At 38.3% G+C, this 20,767-nt stretch overlaps 1 protein-coding gene across 4 annotated transcripts in view; it reads left to right on the top strand.

Annotated features, from left to right (window-relative positions):
* Positions 1–20,767, top strand: part of coro2ba (coronin, actin binding protein, 2Ba) — a 43,840-nt gene that overhangs the window by 9,825 nt on the left and 13,248 nt on the right. For 2 of the 4 annotated variants that reach the window (XM_072380971.1, XM_072380970.1), the window contains exon 2: positions 18,798–18,998. In XM_072380971.1, coding sequence (XP_072237072.1) covers positions 18,798–18,998 — 201 coding nt within the window. Of the gene's footprint in view, positions 1–15,240; positions 15,416–18,797; positions 18,999–20,767 lie in introns of those variants that run through there. The other 2 variants (XM_072380973.1, XM_072380972.1) reach the window with 2 other exon arrangements.

Here is a 20,767-nt window from a genome sequence, read left to right as displayed (position 1 = left end):
CTGAGCATCATTCTTATTCCACATTCATCCTTTTTTTTTAACAGTCCACGCCATTAATTCTGCACACAGTGTTTCCTTTAGAAGTGAATTCCATGCCTGGTGGCATACACCCTAAACGAAAGGGGCAATGGATGGCTCATTTTCAAAGTTAACTTGGTGCAACATGTGATCTACAGTGGTCTCGTGGAATGCTTGTTAAATACTTAATTGAAAGGAATTAAAAGGGACACTTATAGTTGTGGTGCTTGCATCATGTCAAAAGTAATTTTGCAACAACACAGAGGTCATGTTTCTGAGCTGCACAGTCCAGAGGCTGCAAAACACAAAGAATTGTTGTTTTCTTAAATTATGGATAGTAGGGGTCTTTTTTGTCATTATTTTCTTTGTCCTATTGGTTAATTTGGCCAGCAACTGTGGATGGTCAAATGCCCCGCATTATATGAAAATAAAACCATCCCCTGAGACAGCTTTGTTCTTTGATTGTCACATTATAGTGTTAAGTGAAGAGAGGCACACCAAAAGGAATTATCTCACTTTTTTTCATGTATGACCAGTCTGTGACAACTATGCAGTGTCACTGCAAAGACAATCACGGTGGTCCATTCTCTCACTGAAGCAGTAGCTGCCTGGTTTAGAAGCTTGATTAAGTGTCATTTTAAAATCACACATATAGCAGTGATGTGTTCCATCTATTCTTAACCAGTGTTAACTCGATTTAAGGCATGTTCTCTCAACAGTGCGGATGCTTAATGTTTTATGATTTCTGATTACTCTCAGGTGGTGTGGTGGGTAGATATGATGCAATGTGATGTGTTATGGAGCACTTCTTTAAACAAGATAAATACAGCTATGTATGTATTCCATTCTGGTTATGGCTGTGCTGATGAGCTGACTGAACATAAGAGAGCCATTAGAGGGACGTGCAGTGCACATTCATGGAGGCTGATACTACCACCCACTCCATCTCTCACAAACATCTGCATGTAAGTTCATCAGGGTCAAATTCCATCACTGATCGTTGTGTAAATATAGATAGGTATTAGTCTCTGTGGCACAGAAAAGTTTTTTTCTGTCCTCTTCCTGAAATGCTTTCTTTCTTGTCAAATATGTTCTCGATTCCCTTCCAGTCTTCATATTGGGCACATAACCCTACTCCATTTGTACAACAGTCAGAGATCCACGAAAAGTATTGATATATATTCAGTTAGTGGTGGGTCACAAACTGATGAGCCCCTGAGGAGATCACACAAACATAAGTACATAAGCCTCTTATAGCAGCTACAGTATATGGTGAAAGTGTCAGCTTTGAAGCACACATGAAGCCTCGTTTATCAGCCTTTTGTTTGATGAGTTGTGCCAAAGTAATCTGGTTTAAAAAGCAAAGCCTGAGATCCACTGACATTTGCAGATACCATCAATCTGGTGGTGTGATGCTAAAACAGATCATAGAGAAGCAGAAACATTGATTTAGTTTCGTAGTCCCTCAGACTTTTTAAAACTGCTGCGATGCTTGTTTTCATATGTGAGGAATAAGGTTAGAGTATTTTTTCTGGCTGCAGCAGTATACCCCGGTGGTTTGTCAGGGTGCCCTATGGACGGAATGGGATCAGGGACAGATTGTGTAAATGGAGCAATATGCCCTTCTGATGAGCTGGGGAGGATATGCTTATCACAGATCATCGAGATCGTGTGTCTGTTTATATCATCCTCAGACAAAAAGAGTCAGACAAAAAAGAGTCAGACCAACAGAGGCGTTAGTAACTTTACCAGAAGGAGAAGAAAATCATGTTGTTTAAATAACATAGATGATGTATGTCAAAAGTTATTTCAGCCTGAGCCTTAAATCTTCCATAGTGGAATATGTTAACTGAACTATGATCTGAGTTTTTCGTCCATATTTTTTCATCACAACTTAGAAATGTTGGAATAAATGTTGGCCGGCTCTTATTTTTGGAGAATTTCTTATTAGTTCCAGCTGTCTAAAAGAAGCAGTCCAACAATGGAGATGAGAAACAAAAAGACATTAGTATTCATACTGTTCCAGTTACATCAGCCATCAAAACTGAATTCTCTGCTTGCTGCATGATTATGATCATTTATAAATTTTATAACAGTTCAATTTAACACTTTAATCAATAAACAGTTTTAATACATAGATAAAACACCCAACTAGATTTAAAAAAAAAAAAACTTTATTCAAGTCTTTATGAATGCGTGGCATGCATTCATCCAATCTACTTGATACTTGACCTTTGCATTGCAGAAGAAGCTTGAATTTGTAGTACTATGTGAAAAAAGCAGCTCCTAGTTTTGACTAAAATGTGTTATGCTTTCAACAAAATGGGAGACAATTAGTCTTGTGAGATTCTGTAGATCCAGGTAATAAGAGCTGATGAATTTTTCCAAGACTTGAAGAGTCACAGTTACAAGTGAAAACATCTTGCAGGGCTACAAACATCAAACTGCTATGGCATCAAATATCAAGAACTAAAAGATTGTTATTGAAAGAAGAGCAAAGACATAGGATTTCATTCATAGTCAAAAAGCTTTCACTGACTCATTAAAAACAAGTACATTTTGAACAAGAACTGCACTGATATTGATAAAGAGAAGGCACTGCATACTGCTGTCTGCAGTTTAGTTGATGAGTTTTAGGGAGTTTTGCTGGCTTTTTGATGGAAAGGTTCCATACATTCTGTGGACACCACATGCCAACATACATTATGCGTTTTCCTTGTGTTATTGTTTAAAGAAGCAACTCACCAGCTGAGAGCCAGCTGTGTCTGCATTCTAGCCACAAGTGTCCTCACTGTGAGTGCTGACTGCAGCTGAAAGGATTTGCAGGGTCTATGCTGATGTGCCAGGTCATTTATTCATGTAGACTTTTGGTGGAAAGAGATGAAGGGGAGCTACACATGTTCAAAATATACAATTGAATTAAAGGGGGGAAAGGAGAATGTAAAGACGAGAAAGCATGGCAATGATTATGAGTTATGGTATGAGTATATTGTGAGTTTATGTTAGAGGCGTCTTCCCCTTGTCTTTTCAGTGTATTCATTTACAACAAAATGAATAATGTGACCAAATCACAGCAGAGTGAGTCTTCAGTTTTGTAACAACCTTTTCCTGTAGAGTTACGGTAAAAAATGTCTAGAAAAAAAGCTACATTCGATGAAACAAGGGACATACCAGCAGAGGGCTGCCACCTGCTGAGAAACCTCCACACCCTTATAGTGGGCCCTGAGACTTGATTGAAAGTACTTTGGTATAAGTCTGTATGCTTTTTGGGTTGATTGTTTTGCTCAGAATCACCTCTGAAAAGCTTGTCAATGTTGCATTCACAAATGTAACATTAAACTCTTAAGAGTAACTTCATCTTCGGTCATTTAAGATGACTGAAGAGAAGTGGAAAACTGCGTGGTGGTCCAATAAATGTTCTTTTTAGAAATTATAGACATCATCCAAGCAAAGAGGACACAATTAAAAAACCTGCATGTGTTATATTATGAGACGCAGCAGTACACATGGCATGGTCTATATGGTCTATATATTGGTTGTAACACCTTACATCTAATTTATACTGCATCTATGAAGCTAAATGTTTAGCCTCTGTTATTACCTGGTTTGTAAGGGCTCAGGGGCGTGTCAGCGGCAGATTGACTTAAAACCCCTGTTACATCTCTATACTTTCACACAAAACAGTCCCAGTGGGTCAGTCCCAGCTTAAAAGGCATATATGAAAGAGTCTATGGTTTCACTCCATCACAAATCAGATCTTTGTCCTTGTTACCTTGTATCTTTTCCAAAGCAGAGCAATGCTAAAGGACAACAACAGCACCAACACAGCCAAGAGAAGCCCACAGCTCAGATTGTTCGACATATTTATGAGACTGCACTCAAGTGGCAGCAAAACACTGTAACATGTCAACGTGTGAGATGTAAGCGACCAACGGAAAGCTTACAGAGTTCTATGTTCAGCCCTTCGTGCAGTTGGTGTGAATGCTCCCATCTGTTGACATTGGAGCTAAAAACAAAATCACGACATTCCGCACATGCCATGCTCCTGATGTGAAACCAGTGTTAGCTTTTGTTTTCAACATTGGTTGAGTTATTGGCTGTTCTGTTTTTTTTATTTTTGCCTTCATTAGTTTAGTTTACAGGGTTAACAGAGTTTAGGGACAAGGCCCGAATGCAACAGCCCACTATATGGCTGCTTTAAGGTTTGTCATCTCTTCAGTTTGTTGTAGCCGATGCTTTCTGCTGTGTTAGATTATAACTACTTTTGTCCTAAACTTTCATTGAACTGTTGCTGTTTCTTATTATTTTTATTCTGATGGGTTTTTAAAAAAAAATCATTGTAGATTTAAGGACCGTAACAGTGCACCTATATAGAAATACAACCTAACTAGTCAATACGATAAAGAAAATGTGGGCGTGGAGATGATGTTATATCCTTCACATCTTTGATCCATTTGACAGATTTGATGTCAAGCCCATTCAAAACACAGTAACACAAAACTATGATACACAGAAACAAGAATACAACATAGATAATTAAGTTAAATTAAGCTAAATTATGACACTGAATATTAGCAAATTCAGCTGGGAGTGGATAGAGACCAAAAGAGTCTCTATTGTAGAATATCACCCTAAATTAAATATTTGCCTCCATGGAGGATAGTGAAATTAGGTCTGACTTTACATCTGGCTTTTAAACTGGGACACATAAGCCTGCTGTAGCTGTAGAAGTACATTTGGCTTACAGGCAAAGGATGGATCAATGCAACGGTCAGGAATGATATGCATTAGTTTAGTAGATATCAAGCATATCGCCAGCTACTAAACACTGCCCTGTCATGTTGGCTTCATCGTCTTATATATGTTTTATGATAAACTTTCAGAACATAAAGAACAGATCAGTAACTGTATATGGAGAGGGGTGGATGCAGAATGACAGTAATGTTCATATTTAAGTCCTGTATTCCCTGGATGAGCTCATCAACACACTGGGTTCTTTGAATTAGGTCAAATTCAAAACACATTAACCTTCACCCACATATGGGAATGCTGTCATTTCAAATATGGCTTCACAAATTCACTCAGAGATGCAAATGCGATTGCTGCTGCCTTTTTCTGTACTTGTACACATGCACAGCCCTGCCTTATTGAAACGTCTGGAGTTTCCTCTGCCACCCCCACTTACAGCTGACAAAGAGCCAGATTGGCCTCTTTGTCTCAACAAGATTGGACCTATTTTGTGTCCTGCCCAAGTTAATAGCTGTTATGAGCCCGTCTTTCATTCGTCTGAAGAAACAACAAAAGCACATTTTTCTGATGTTCTAACATTCTTAGTGGAGTTACAAAGAAGCTCTGTTTTGTTGCGTTCTTTCTTACACTATTATATTTATTTGTGTCTTCCCCGCTGTTTACAGACTTAATATTTCCCTAAATCACTTCATGGAGCATTTTATCACTCCATTGTCCTACCTTCCATGTGTATCAACCACTTCATTAAGTCTGGCGGAAACACGAATAGGTTACAAAGAACTGACCTAGTGCACTAATGTGATGTTGGTATTTATGATGTTCCTGTAGAAGTACATTAGTTGTCTCATTGTCCAGGATAACGAAATCAGGCAGAGAGCTCTGTGAGAAGCCGGCCTCATTTCAGAATATGTAATATGTCAGAATATGTGTCCACAACATAAAAAGTGTTACAATAACAACTCGCAGTGTTTGATGCTGGCTGTTGTTTTGTGTAGGGCAACATTCCCATGGCATGATGGCGAGCTCCATTCATACAGTTTTGAATCAAATTTTTTGCACCCAACTTTAACCATGTATTTTTCTCTGTTTTAACCACAAACTCTAATTTCTTAAAGTAACGCTAGAGAATTTGGCTTTTTTTTTGCTCTTTCTGTCCCCCTACAGTTGTGGGATGTAATGCCATTGTCATTAAAATAAATCTACGTGTTTGTGCAGCCATACACATTCATGTTGAAGAGGTCTCAAAGCTGCCATCAAAATCCCACCATAAGTCAAGCTCTTTTAAAGCAAAATAGTATGGTGCAGGGCTGGAAACCAAAGATGTAAACTGCGGTATCTCATCCCCCAGGCAAAAGTCTGTGCTCTTCAAACCAAGTCAAAAGCACAACATTTTAAGGTTCACAAACTTCTCTAGAGTTGTTTTAATCCAAATTAATGGGTTTATATTTCCACCCATCAAATCATTTGATGACACAGTCTTTTATGTGAGAGTCTGCACATTGATGTCACCAATCATTCCTTCCCACCGCTTCATAAGTGCTATAGGCAGCTCTATTGTAGCACCATGTTTAGGCCATAATACCTTCATTTGCTGCGCGAGAAAGACGGCCTTGAAATCTATTAATGCATACTCAGCAGAAGATGAATCATTTCAGTGTTGGAAGTCAGTTATTTAATTTCCGCACAAACAGATTAACTAATTTGTTGTCTATATGATAGTGTACCAGTGAAACAAGAAGTACACTGTACTGTTTTTGTACATGTAATATACTTTTATATGATAAAAATACATTTAATATTTGTGATATAGGGAAATTGTCGCATATAGCACCAACTATTATTTTCACAGTTGCTTTTGTACTTCAAACAATCTATATAAGATTATATCATATTATTTACAGTACATACACAAACTTTGCATAACATTTGTCCTAACTTGTCTATCAACTGTCAAAGTTCTAACTAAAGTGGAGACAAACATTGTTTGATATGCTTTCCTACATTACCTATTAAACTTTGCTTTATTTTGATTTAAAACTTGGGCTCATATAATGACATTTAATATTTTGCACTTCCATGCGTTAATTGTCTGTTTCTCCTTTGTGTCCTCAAGCACTAGCACAAAAATGATAGAAGATCTTGTTTCTAGGGATGCAAACGGTTGTTGCCAAGATAATTCTGTCTGGAATAAATAAGTCCTTGGTTGTGGTAGATGTGGTGGCACTTGTCTGTCTAAGTTATTTGTCCCTTGTTAAATCCTCTGAAGAAAGACAGGTAGAGATATCACAAGATTGTTGAGCCTGTCTAGTTGCTGACATTGTCTTGCAGGTTCACCTGGCACATTGAGACTCTGCGGTTCTGGACTTCAAAGCTTTGTGCCTGATCCAGTTTGGATGAACAAGCAGCTTTTTCTCAGATCTGTGAAATGAATAATAAATGCACTGTGCTTTGCATGTAACAAAATCAGATCTTTCAGTGTTGGATTGGGTTTGTTGATAGAATATGCAGTACTGTTTTAATGAACAGTATTCAGTTAGATTTGGCTTTTTAACTCAGTAAATATTTGAAAGTAAATTCAGCCATCAATAATTTTGGTTTTCCTGCTGTGGCATATTACCAAAACCTCTTTAATTGCAAAGGGCTAATATTAAAGTATCTCATGCAGAGATTTTGCATTTAACAGTGTCACACCCCCATGTGTTGCTTTGCATCCATTGCATCTTACGGGTGGTTGTCCCATATGGCAGGTCAACTCTGCCCCCAGGATCTGGCTCCAGGAGTAGGTGACCCTGTTTCAGGAATATTCAAAATATTCTTTATTCCCTTGGCCATAGGTCTCAGATGAGTTGTGTTTGTCTGTGCCACTCGGAATAGGGTGAGAAGTCTGTGAGTGACTCAAGCCAGGCCTGGAGCTCCTTCAAAGTCATTTCAGGTGGTTTGGGCTCCTGACTTGGATGCCTCCTGGTTGCCCTACTTTAGAGGTTTATGTTCCAGCTGGCCTGTGAATGGCTCAGGCTGTTAGAAGAGGAATACATGAATGTGTTTGACCTGCTCTTGGACCTCCTTAGATCTCATAACTAAATTCTGGGGAATGTTAGGTCGCAATAATTAATAATTGCCCTCTTTCCTTTTTTCCATAAACATTTTAAAACTGTTTGTGAACAGTTTTCTTTTTTTTATCCATGTGAAAACACTTTGCTGTTCTGTTTACTCAGAAATAGCAAAGAGACATGAGCGCAATTTACAAAACAGCTCATCCACCTACACTCTCTCAACATGCTTTAGGCTACAACATCAGACATCATTAGAGCTACTGTTTCCACTTATCTCACCAGTGGGTGATTTTTAAGCCAGTCTCCTGGCCCTCTCCAGGTGCTGGGTTAAATGACCAGTGATCCAACCTCTTGCAAGTTGACATGCTCCATTAGTAATAACCAAATGCAATATCTCAAAAGATCTGAAATCATAACTCAGTAGCTGGTTAATCATTCCAGAGCTGTTCCTGTGGTCTTACTTCAGTGATTAATTTCAATAATCTGATCAAAGTGCTCCTTCATCTCCTGCTTCCTGGGCTCATTTATTTTCTTTCTTTAAAATTTGAACTACCGCCAGAAGGATTTCATTTCCGAGCTGTGTGCCGTGGCATAAATCAACTGTCTTTAATGTTGGTACTGCCAAAGTTTGTAAGCTTTCACTGAAATGACAGTTCTATTGACTTTATTTACTTGCTTTGCTCAAATAGATCTCCATCACATAAAGTATAGAAAATCGTTATGTATTTAGAGTTAACTTTTAGAGGGTTGGAATAATTTGCATTTCAAGTCATTTGTTATCTGAAGGCATCTTGTCTGAATGTTGTTTTTTACAAGAGAAAGAATAAATACTTGTTAGACATCAATATGTCAGTTTTGATGCTACAGTTTACATTTGATATATCCTGTAAATATCACTATTTACTACACACACACAGTTTCAGCAGCCTCATTGTGTGCATGTCTGCTGTAGAGCTGGCAGGTGGTCTGACAGAGCAGAGTTAATCTCTGTCTGGTGGGAGCCGCCTCTGCTCCTCCTCTCTGTCTGCCTTTTTCTTTTCTTTAAATATTTCATCATTCCTTGTCGGCCAGCCTGCCCTCTCTTTCTCCTACTTTTCTTCTTATTTTGTCTTCACTTTGGCTTTAAATGTCCTTTTCTCTCTTTTAGTTGGAGTTTTATCTGTATTTGCCTTTTCTCACTGTGCCCCTTTTTCATTTTTCTGCCTTCCCTCTGGACATTTCCTTCACCTTGCTTCTGCAACCCCTCCGTCATTCAGCGTTTGAGGCCCAGCTTGCATCATTATGCTCAAAAGACCATGTGGCAGAAACTCCTGAGGGAAAAGGACAAGCACAGCACAGATGATTAATTTAGACCATCCTTCTGTTTTTTGGATGACTGACCTTTTAAGAGCAATAAGGGAAAAATGTGTCTCTGATTTGGGTATGATTGGGAAATATGGCATGCATTAGTGGGGAGACTCTGTGTATCAGACTATCTAGAAAGTAAGAGAGTATATGTCAATAGTGATTTTGTTACCTGGATGATAACACTGCTGTTGGTCTTATCCTACAGGGGTAGATGGATGAATTCCGGGACACCTACTCCTCCATGTACTTATACTATGGTCCGATAAGTGCCCTTCAGCTGGGTTTCTGTCTTTCCTGTGCTTCGGATGTGTGCTCTTTGCATTACTGCTTAATGGGACTGGCTTTGGTCCTAAAAGCTGCTATTAGCTAAGCTTCACGCATATCCTGTTATTATCAGAGAGCCCACTCATCGCAAACACTTACTACAAAATTTATACAGTACTGGTCGTGGTTTCACTAGGCTTTTAAAAACATATTCATCCCCCATCTTAGTTGTTACCAAAGTATTAACAAAGATGGATTAATTTCATGATTGTTTCACAAGACATTAATCAGCCAGATATTGGGGATTGGGTGAGTCTTTGCAAGTTATTGAAATGAATGCAGGCTCAAATAAAAGATTACCTATCCAACATTCCTGAACTGGCCATCTGGAAAATTCGACAAAAACTCCAGATGGAGTGATTCACTTTGGGCTGCTGGATCACTTATCTTAAATCTATTCTGTGCATTTGCTGGTTACTCGCAGCTGTTTTGTGTAGTGTTTGCTTTCTCTTTTCTTTAAATCTGTTGGTATGATGTTAAAAAAAAAACATTGCTTTACTGATGCATGTTAGTGCCTTTCGTGTCTGCATCAGGCATCATTCTTTTTTCAAGCTGATGTGGTTAGCAGGTATGCTTGCATTTTCTCACATGGAAACTTGGAATTGCACCTCGCATCGAGGTCAACCACTTCTTTATTGACTGTTCTTATTTTTATCTTTATTCACAACAGTTTTCCCGTCAGTATTGCCAGCTTTAGCTTGCCTTGCTCATGAAGAGTCGTCTGATTATAGCTGCACTCAGCTCCACTTTCTTCTGCAAGTCAGTGGAATCAATCGAGTACAGGTTCTCCTAAGCAAACAAAGCTGTTTGTGTGGGTTTCTGATTGTAAGACACTACAGGACTTCAACAAAGTCTCAGAATAAGTGCACAGAATTAATTAGACTTTGGTAGGAGTGCTAAAGGAAAATGTCTCCTTACAGCTCTAACCACTCTAACGCTAAACATCCTGGACATCATAGTCAGTCCAGTCTCACTAGAAAACATGTTCGTTCACATGACATTTTAAATCTGAGCTGTAAACATAGGTTAATGAGGAGAGATCAAACAAAACGTTGACACTAATTTATTGGTGTACAATGTTTAGAAAAATTTGGTTTACAAATAATTGCATGAAAGTTTGGCCGTTAGGCTCTGATGCTGCATCAAGGTGGAATGTGATATGATTGAGGACAGGAAAGGCCTGGAGTCTAGACACGGGTGGTGGGCTTCTGTTGAAGCTTCATCTTAGGCAAGCAGAGAAGGTGGAGTTGGGGAGGAGGTGGGACTCGTGGTCTAGAAGGAGAATGACAGCAGAAGTGAGATTTAATAAGGATGGAAAAGTGGCTGAATAAGAAAAGCAGCAGGAGGACCACTGGACCAAAAAAGTGATGTCATATTTTAGATGGAAGGATTGACAGCGTGGGAAAGAGATGAGTGGCAGAGAGGCAGTGGAAAAGCCCGAACTGGTAAATGGACTGTACTTGTATAGCGCTTTTCTAGTCTAACTGAATTTTCTAGTCTAACTGACTATAAAAGTGCCATTGCTCATTCATCCATTGACACACACTCATACGGCACGTCTTAAGTCCATACATAACTACGTGCTTTCTAACCATTTATACACACATTCACACGTTGCCTACCATGCACCACCATGCAACATGGGGGTTCAGTGTCTTGCCCAAGGATGCTTCAACATGTAGCCGGTAAGAAAAAGTGAACAAAATGGAGCAGATCTCCATTACTGACCTTACGCCAAAACCTCATAACAAGTAGATTATAACTACACTCTCAGTCAAAAACTGGAAGTCAACACAGGTAGATTTTTACAGATGGAGCAAAATCTAAAGAAAATGCCCTTGCAGAGCATTGTAGTTATAAAATGCTATTGATGATAACTTGGTTTTGTCCACAATAAAACTATTCTCCAGTCCTATAAAGTCCTTTCCCAATGACTTTGGCTTTAATTCCTGTTTGTGTGCATTTACTCTGCTTTGTCTTCATTTTGATGCAGAAATATCTGAGCTATACACGATCCCATTGCCCATAGACTCCTTTTGTTGTTGTTGTTGACTTGTAATATTAAGCTTTTTTTTAATAAGATGATACCCAGTTGACATGAACTCTTTTGAAATATATATTTTTAATTTATAAAGGATTAGGCAGTCTGGGTAGTCATCTATCTGCTATTTATCATCCATTTGCACTTTTATTCCCTTGATATGCAACCATTCCAGATTACACATCCTCATTAGTCAAGTCTTGTTTTTTCTATAGCACTTTTAAAACAAACATAGCTGACTAAGTGCTGTTCAGGCTGAACAAATATAAATGCAATCAGCAACCTCTAAAACAACAAGAGTTAAAGATTAGACAAGAAAGCATCAAATAAGTAAAAAAAAAATTAAATAGAATTTAAAACAGTGCTAGCATGGTCTGCCGCTCAACCAGTGAGAAAAAAATAGGTTTTATGCAAAGTTGAGAAACAACCGAAGGTGTGAGCCGCTGTGATTTAAAAAGGTTTGCTGAAAAACACTCCATCACCTCTACCTCTTAGCCTGGAACTAGGAACTATGAATCAATCCAAAATTGACTGACAGACCTCAGTCCTCTTGATTTCTACCTAATTTCAAACCATGTCATTCATAGATTGTATATGTTACCAATGAATTAGCTTTTGTATGAATCCACATTATTCATTCATGAATTAAGGATTTCTTTTATTTTGTTCTTCCTTGCTGCTTTACTTTTTGTTCTGTGAAGGGCTTTGATCTACATGTCAGTAGAAAGCTCCCATATAAATGAATAAAACTGAAGTTTAAAAGATTTGACATCACTTGTTACTTTAATATGGAAGGATGCTGCAGTTACTGGAATAACCTTTACATTTAGAAAACAGATGAAATTTATATAATCGCATAATTTAAAACCATCAGTGTTTGTTTGCCCTGCTCTTATTGCCTTCTAGAAATCAAAAAGTTATCTTACTGATCATTTTGAGAATGCATAATATGTGAAAATATAATATAGGACTTTTATAGTCATCCCATCAAGCATTGTCATAGAAATGTTGAAAATATTCTAACTTTTTCAGCCAAGCTGTGAACTTACTGACTTTAATACTTCCTGAATGAGTTGCATATAGAGAGGCCACTTCACACTGAGTGAATACTGGGCAGAAGGGGCCAATGGGATCTCTCTGCTTTTGTGAAATTTTCTCCTTGCAGAGATGGGAAGTGATTGAAATGACTATACAATGTCAGTGCCAGAGAGAGAAAAAAACAAAGGACAGAACATGACATTGGTGGCGTGACAGGCCTTCACTGTGTGTGAGTGACAAGATATGCAGTCGCCCTGTGGATTTGCCTTTTGATTCTGTTGAATGTGAACTCAGATGGTCTCACTTCCTTGTTTGGCACCAACTTTAAGAAAATCTTGATTTGAATAATTAAATCCATTCATTTGATTTGGTGCTTTTTGAATGGCCTTTTCAGAAGTCATAATGAGTCAGCATGCTGCTACTGACAGCTTGCCTGGCTGCTGCTGCTGGAACGATGGAAAATGATGGCCTATTTATATTATTATTCTTTTGTAAATAGCTGTTTCATTGCTGTTAAAATTGCATTCTATGTGGCTGGCAGTTGTCAGATGTGTAATTTTATATTTTGATAACTGTGTTTTTTACTGAGAAACAAAGATTTGATGCTATCTGAAAAGAATAGAGGGATTTTAAAGCTTTAAGAGAGACAAAGGAAGTGGTGTGCACAGAGCAGTGGTAGTGTCTTGAGGCAAGATGCAAACTAATTCAATGCTCTCTGGAGTGCTTTGCCTCACAGCTATGACCACTACAGTAAACATATATTGGTGCAAATAAACAACACATGGGCCTAAGTATGAAAATTGACGCACATGTGTAACACATGCATACACACCACGTCCAAGAGGCCATGGCAAACCCCCTTCCCAGTGAGTTTAGAGGGTACCGTCCACATTTCAAACACACAGACAATCATCGAAGGATGCAATTTTCACTACAACACCTGTGTATGAACCTGATCTGGGGTCGTTTCAGAAGCTTGTTTGTGGTGAAAAAGGAGAGTCTTTAGGGCCTATCACTAAGGTCACAGCCAGTCATTTAAACAGCTGTGCTCTGTTAAATCTTTAAATTTGCCTTTGAGCAGTATTATTTTATAGGTTCACAAGTATCCCTTTGTCAGTGGAAAGAAATGTACTAATTCTTGCAAAGGACACTTAATCTGTTTTTATTTATCTATCTATTTTTAATGAAATGTGATCACTGTTCCCAATGGAAATGCTGCTTGCCCCTCATTAACACATTTCAGACCACAGCAACATGATGAATATAATATGTGGGTCACAGATTTCATTACGCATAAATCAGACATAAGTCAACTGCTTGTAATAAGTGTTACTTATAAATCTGAAATGATAAAAAGCTTTTGACACAAAAAGAATTGTGCTTAATTTCAGATTTGTTATTCATCATAAAGGTCATATTAAAAGCCATTCATTACAAAGCAACAAAGCAAATCTCTATGAAATAAAAATGAAAATAAAATAAAATGTTTGTCACACTCAGCAAGGTTTGAAAGCTGTACCTTCTGTTTACAAGTGTGTACAATAACTATCCATCTATCCATTTTCTATACCTGCTTAATATGTTGGCTGGGTTGTGGGGGGTCTGGAGCCTATCCCAGGCGGGGTATACCCTGGACAGGTCACCAGTCCAGTCCATCACAGGGCCACACAGAGACAAATGAGACAAACAACCACACATGCTCATACTCACTCCTAAGGACAATTTTAGAAACACCAATTAACCTAACATACATGTTTTTGGATGGTGGGAGGAAGCCAGAGAGAGCCCCCACATACACAGGGAGAACATGCAGGCTCCACACAGAAGAGCCCCAGCCAGGAGTTGAGCCTGGAACCCTCTTGCTATGAGGTGACAGTGCTAACCACCACACCACTGTGCAGCCCCACAATAACTAACTATTAAAATGTAAATATCACATAAATAAATCCCATTGAATGGTGCATAACTGATCTTGGTTGGATGGAAGAATTAATTTTTTAAAAACTGTTTATATGCTTTTCATGACACCAAAAGTTAAAATTGACTGTAGGATACTGTATTTATGAATATACATGACAATATATACAACCTGGAGCTCCTCAATGAGCTCATACAACGAGAAACTATCTTGTACAGTCTGTCAGTGGTTTCAGTCGTTAAAGGGTGCCGATCTGACCAATATTATTGCTTTTTATTGTTGCTGAAATTGTCTTCATCTTGCCTCCCATGGCTACAGTTGCCAACAAGCTCGACAGTGAAAGATATTTCTGCTAAAATGTGTCTCTTTTTAAAGAAAAAATAGATAGGTTTCATCCCAATGGAAGTGAAGGGAGAGACTGCAAAGTGTGGTTTGGAGATTTACAGAGAGAAAAGAATGTGAAGATTGAAAAACTACAAGTGGTCCTGGGAATCAGCCAGAAAGACCTTGTGATGCCAAACAAGCAGCGGGTGGGAGAGGAAAGAGGATGAATGGCTACTACTCCAATGCTACTACTCTGCTTGAGCTGGAGACTGAGCTGCACTGTAGACCGAAAGAGATGTAGAGGGCTGACTGAGTGGCAGGATGAGAGAAAGGGGTAAGAGAAGGAAGGGGGAGTGCTAGCCCCGTAGCTATCAGTTCTAGTAGGAGGAGAATAGGGTGGGAAGAGAGTTTAAAGGGGTGGGGGGAGAAAAACATGAGAGAGAAGCAGGCAGAGCAGACACAGGCCGCCTGCCTACATTCAAAAGGGAAGGAAGGAAGAGAAGAGATCCTGGCAGCTCTTTTAGAAAAGAGGGTGGATGTTTGCAGTTTAAGAAAGCCGCAGGGACTCTGTGACTGAAGTGTCACTATTAGGACGCTGGTAAGGTAAGGGGGCAGTTTCAGTAACGTGATTAGCTGCACCTTAAAGTACTGTTCAGACATGTAATATCTATCAGAAAAAGGAGGTTTTATTTGTAGATATATGCAACTCAGCATGAAATCTGTCCTATGATGAAAATATTCAAAAGGAAAACTGTCTGCAAAGTTAGGAAGGTGTGACGCACAAGTCTTGTGATGAGATGGATGCAAAGTAATTTCTCCTCTGTGTGTTTATGTATGTGCATGACGTTGCTCATGATCAGTGTGTGTGTTGTTGTGCCGCAAAACCTCATGAGATAAGAAAGACACGCTCAGACAGAAATCCTCTCTGTGCCAGAGGCCGGTGACCAATGAATGAGCATCCTTGTAAAGAGAACTGAAAGCAGGCGAGTCTCCTCCAACTGTCCCCCAGGCCTCTTTCTGCTGCCTCTGTTCTTCATTAAATCTTTAACAAGATGCTATTATTCTGCTCATAAAGACACGGCTTCAGAGCAGAAGATATGTGCTTGAATGGGATGAGGATCAGTTTTAGGTGCCACGTACAGGATTAAACTTAATATTAAAATATTCCATAAAAAGTCACGTAGACAAACAATGAAATCAATGAATGAACAAAAAAGGCTAAATGTTCTGATTTTATTGTAAAGCAACTATTCAGATTGGTTACTTTTTCAAGTGGTATGATGACTAAGTGATATCTATTTTGGAATGATTGATATATTGCTTTAAAAGTGGTGTATTAATGTTTGATATTTTCTTTTGTCCATACTTTGTTTTGTTAGAATTTGACAGCACTACAGATTCTTATGGATGAGCACGTGTAAAAGCAGCATGCACCTGGGAGAGAGAAAGAGACATCTATGTTTTCTTTGTCTGCTTGCTCAGGGATGATAAACCACAACCAAATAAAAAAAAAAAACTGTAATAGAAATTGTCGAGTTATTACTAAGATTCAGCATGTTCCGCCTTTTGATTAGATTTAATAATTAGATAGGAAAAATATGCCTCACATAAGTCTTCAAACCTAAATTATGATACATGTTGTTAGTTAATAATGCTAGTTGTCTGTTTATGTCAGATATGACCGATAAGTGTCTCTGAAACAACATATGCAACCATTTCTTTCTAAAAAACATTCTTCGTTGGTTTGCAAATGTCGAAGCAGAATAACTCCTGAAACAAAAAAAAGAACAGGACATCTGGGTCCAATACCAGTCATGGAATTATTTGCTTGCACTTGCTGTTCGGTTAGATTCAGGCAACAAAAGTGTTGTTTATTAGGCTGCCTGGGAGACTCGACCGCTAAAGACTTCACATGTATATGTTTATATGTTTTACACTTTATTATGTTGATGATGATTGTGATATTAAAAGAAGGACATATCAATATAACATTACACGTGATAATATCGGGATTTGATCTTAGCAAATAAAATCCAAAATTTTTTTCAGTGTTGATCGTTTTGTACGCCTTTTACCTTACTTTCTTTTTGGGGTTTAAGGAAATTCCTGAAAAATTAGGCAAAGAAAAGCCATCAAAAGAAAACTTAATTCAGGCCCTATAAACATTACCATTTTTAGTTGAAAGACAGTTTCAGTTATACTTCTTTCCTAAATTTATCATATCATATTATTATATGATATTACCAAGCTTAATCATTAAAAATTAAACACTTTTAATGATTTTTTAGGGTGTTTTAACCCTAATCCCTCCAACCAATGTTAAATGCAGAAAATTGCCAAAGACCCAAATCAGAACCTCATCCAGGTATGATGAGGATCTTCAGCCCCCATAAACTTAAGCTAAACAGTGCAAGGTGAAATATAATCTCTTGAATCCAATTAGTTTGAGTCCAAAAAGTTTGATTTGAATAATCTAATAATAAACTTATCATTTCAGGACCTTAAAAACACAAACTCGTTATAACAATGAAAGATCATCAAAAGGATCACATTTTAGTTGCTGATGCAAGACTGGTGTGATCACATGCTCTTGTATAGTAAACTGGATGCCATTTCACCAGTCTGCTTTGAGATTGGGAAACACAACAGCAGCGTGGTCAGAGGATGTTTCTATTTGCATGCACACAACACTCCCACCAGTTCCCCTCCCTATCTGTAGAACAATGCTGAATAGAGGATTGCCTGATGTCATCCGGCATCGATGCCACTGATCTGACAAGAGTCGTAAATCCTCTCCCCACAGTTTCTGTTACGAACCACTATAGTCTCAGTCATTGATGTTGCTGAAAATATGTTCAGAAGCACTTCCTGTTTCTGGAAATTGCTCAAAATGTGGCCGCTTTCATTGGCAAAAAAAAATTCCACAGCTTCTGTCCTTTCGGGTCAAAGGTCATTACATTTCCACATCCTGTGGCCGAACCAGCTAATTCCAAAAAATCAAGAGTTCCACCCCGTGCGTTCATGTGGTTTAAATAACAAAAGAGGCCTCCTGAGTCAAATGCAACCACTTCTCTTTTGTTGTTTAGCTGCAAACAATGGGTGTTTTTGTCTTTTGAACAGGATCCATGTGGAATACAGTGCAATGACAGAAAACAAGGCATATTGAAATCATCTGTGTTTTATCAGGGTCTTATAACTTTTCTTTTTGGTTTTGATTTAGGTTTTTGCTGCTTTTCTTTCCAGACACATTAAATGCAGTCTCTAAGGCAACTTGAAATCGCGTCAAAACAGTTTTCACACAGCTTTCACCCTTTAAAAGTCTCACACCCATCCCCAGTTTGGATTATTTCCCACTACAGCATGTGTGACTGTTATCATGTCTGCACAGATGGGACAGCCCACCCTGTGACAGAGGGTTTGGAGGATGCCAGTGTGACGTTAGATTTCACTGATTCTTTCTTCATAATCCCAGTTATGAGTGTATCAGTACATATTACACTTATCATTTAAGGTAATTCACCTTTATTTTGTTCAGAAATCATTAAGGTGTGGCTGTACAGTACATATACACAGTCAAAGCTGCAACTTAGTTAATTTCTACAAACATGCCAGACGGTACAGGGGCAAAAGTAAGATAAGACAGAGTTCTAACTGCAGATTTTTCACAGGTTGAAGGTGTGTTTAAGCTTCTGTTTGAAAAGGGGAATAAAAATCAAATGTGAAGCGCTTAGAAGAACCTAGACAAGGTTTAAAAGATGCTATGTAAACATGGACCATGAAGAAATATTATGCTTTACTTTTCTAAATTGAAAAATTTTCAAGAAACCACCTAAAGTGTGTCATTTAGCATTTTTCCCTGATTTATGTCCCTGGGTTTTGGGCAATAAAAACATCAATAAAGACATTGTCTGTTGCTTTGTCATTGCATTTGTACATAATATGGATAAAGGTATTTATCTTTTGATATGTTTTTTTCCCTTCACAGATGTCATGGCGTCCGACCTACCGAAGCTCCAAGTTTCGAAATGTTTATGGAAAAGTAGCCAACCGGGAGCACTGCTTTGACGGTATCCCCATCACCAAGAACGTCCATGACAACCACTTCTGTGCCGTTAACTCCAAGTTCCTGGCAGTGGTCACAGAGAGTTCCGGCGGGGGCTCTTTCATTGTAATACCTGTAGCCCAGGTAACTGACCCAATTGTTTTTCTATTTGTTGCCATACCAACAAAGCCAGGAAGTTTTACAGATCGTTGCTGTTGTTTACACTGCCGCACACTTAAATTGTTATTTTTTCAAAATTCTGTGTTGTTTCCTCTGAAAAAAGTATTTTAGTATTTTGACAATTAATTATTCTTTTGAGAAACTTTCAGACAGACAAATTATTTACTGCATGCTTCCGCCATGTTATAGGCTGTCTCTTGTAAAAATTTTAGCTATTTTCAGCTACTTCATAAGTGACAGAATTTCCATGACATGTTTCCACAAAAATAAAGACTGTATCCACTGCTGAAGTTCACGCCAGCATTAAGCTCTCATTTTAATAGGGTCATGTTGGCAGTTGGAACATATAACGACATGGTGTTGCCCATAAACACTAGAGAAGGGACTTGTTGTAGTGGAAATTGTGAAATTGTCATTCTTTTAAAAGTGGTGCTTTAAAAAGCCCTTTGCTGTCAAGCAGGGTGGAGAGAAGCTGTTATCAAGCAGTCAAGTGTTTTCTGAGCAGTTTGCTGTTTGAAGCAGAGTTCAGCTGCAGTTTACGTCATCCAGAGCAGGAATGTACAGTCATTGAGAAGACTAGTGGCTGTTTCTGTGTCCATGGGCTTTGACTCTGTCAGACTTTTTCTTGATGTTTTTGGGGATTTGAAGTCACCAGATGATGCTCTCAATCCACCAAGCTATGTCATCATGTTGTGTTATTCAACTGTATTTATATGTTTAAGTGCTTAGGTTACGTAATATAGACTTTGATAATTCTGATAGCAGGAGGTAGAGAGGCTTTTTTGTTGAACTGGCAGTTAAATGTCATTCTCAGATAAGACATTTTTTCCCCAAATTGTGCCGTTCCGCCACCAGTGTGTGACTGTAAATGACAGGCAAAATTGTCAGGTGCTTCATCTGTTAAAGTGAAAGCGTGCCATAAAAAGAGAAGCAAATTTTCCATTTGCCTGCCTGCACTGCTAAACTCAGATAGATTAAAATGGGTGAGGATGTGGATCATCGTCAGAGATCTCAAGGTGGTGATATGCAGTTCTCTTTGTTTACAAGACTCATTTCGTTTGGAGCTGTTGAATTCTCCATATAATATAAATGAAAACAACACTCGCTGGCATCGTGTTGTTTTATTAGACTTTGTTTGTACAGATAGAGAGAAAGCTATGTTGCTTGGCTTGAGATGAGACCACATTCATAGATGATATATACAAATACATGTGTGGTGAGGTTTTGAGATAATTTTTGTTTAGTTCAGTCATGAGGACGGAGTCTGAAAACACACTTAATGTCAAGAAAATTGATGATATTTACAGCAGCTTTATATAGATGCTACCCATATAATTTATTTTACTTACGATAAAAGGGCAATTTAGGGTTTGGATTCTTATTATTTACTCAGGAATTAGAATAATTTTATTTTAAAAGCTGATAGAAAATAAAAATACCTTTATGCCACAATATCCCCTCAGTAACTCATACGCTTCTGTGGTACTTTTTATGCTATATAAGGACGCTCTCCATGACTCGTCCTTGGACTGTAACATGATCGATTTGGTCCTACTCAAAGTATTGCATTTCCTTCCGTTTCCTTTGGGCTTCTGCTGATTTGACTAGTTCAGATATTACATTTGTCATCTTTAGCAGTGGAAAAACATCTGTGATGATGACTGCACTATCCTCTAGTTAAATGTAAAAGACAGTCAGACATGAGACTAAATGTTCAACATTTGTTTTGTTGA

The sequence above is a fragment of the Leuresthes tenuis genome, unplaced genomic scaffold, assembly GCF_036924035.1.
Source record: "Leuresthes tenuis unplaced genomic scaffold, fLeuTen1.0.hap1 SCAF_2, whole genome shotgun sequence".
Classification (NCBI taxonomy): Eukaryota; Metazoa; Chordata; class Actinopteri; order Atheriniformes; family Atherinopsidae; genus Leuresthes; species Leuresthes tenuis.
This window is presented reverse-complemented; position numbering and strand designations above follow the sequence as displayed.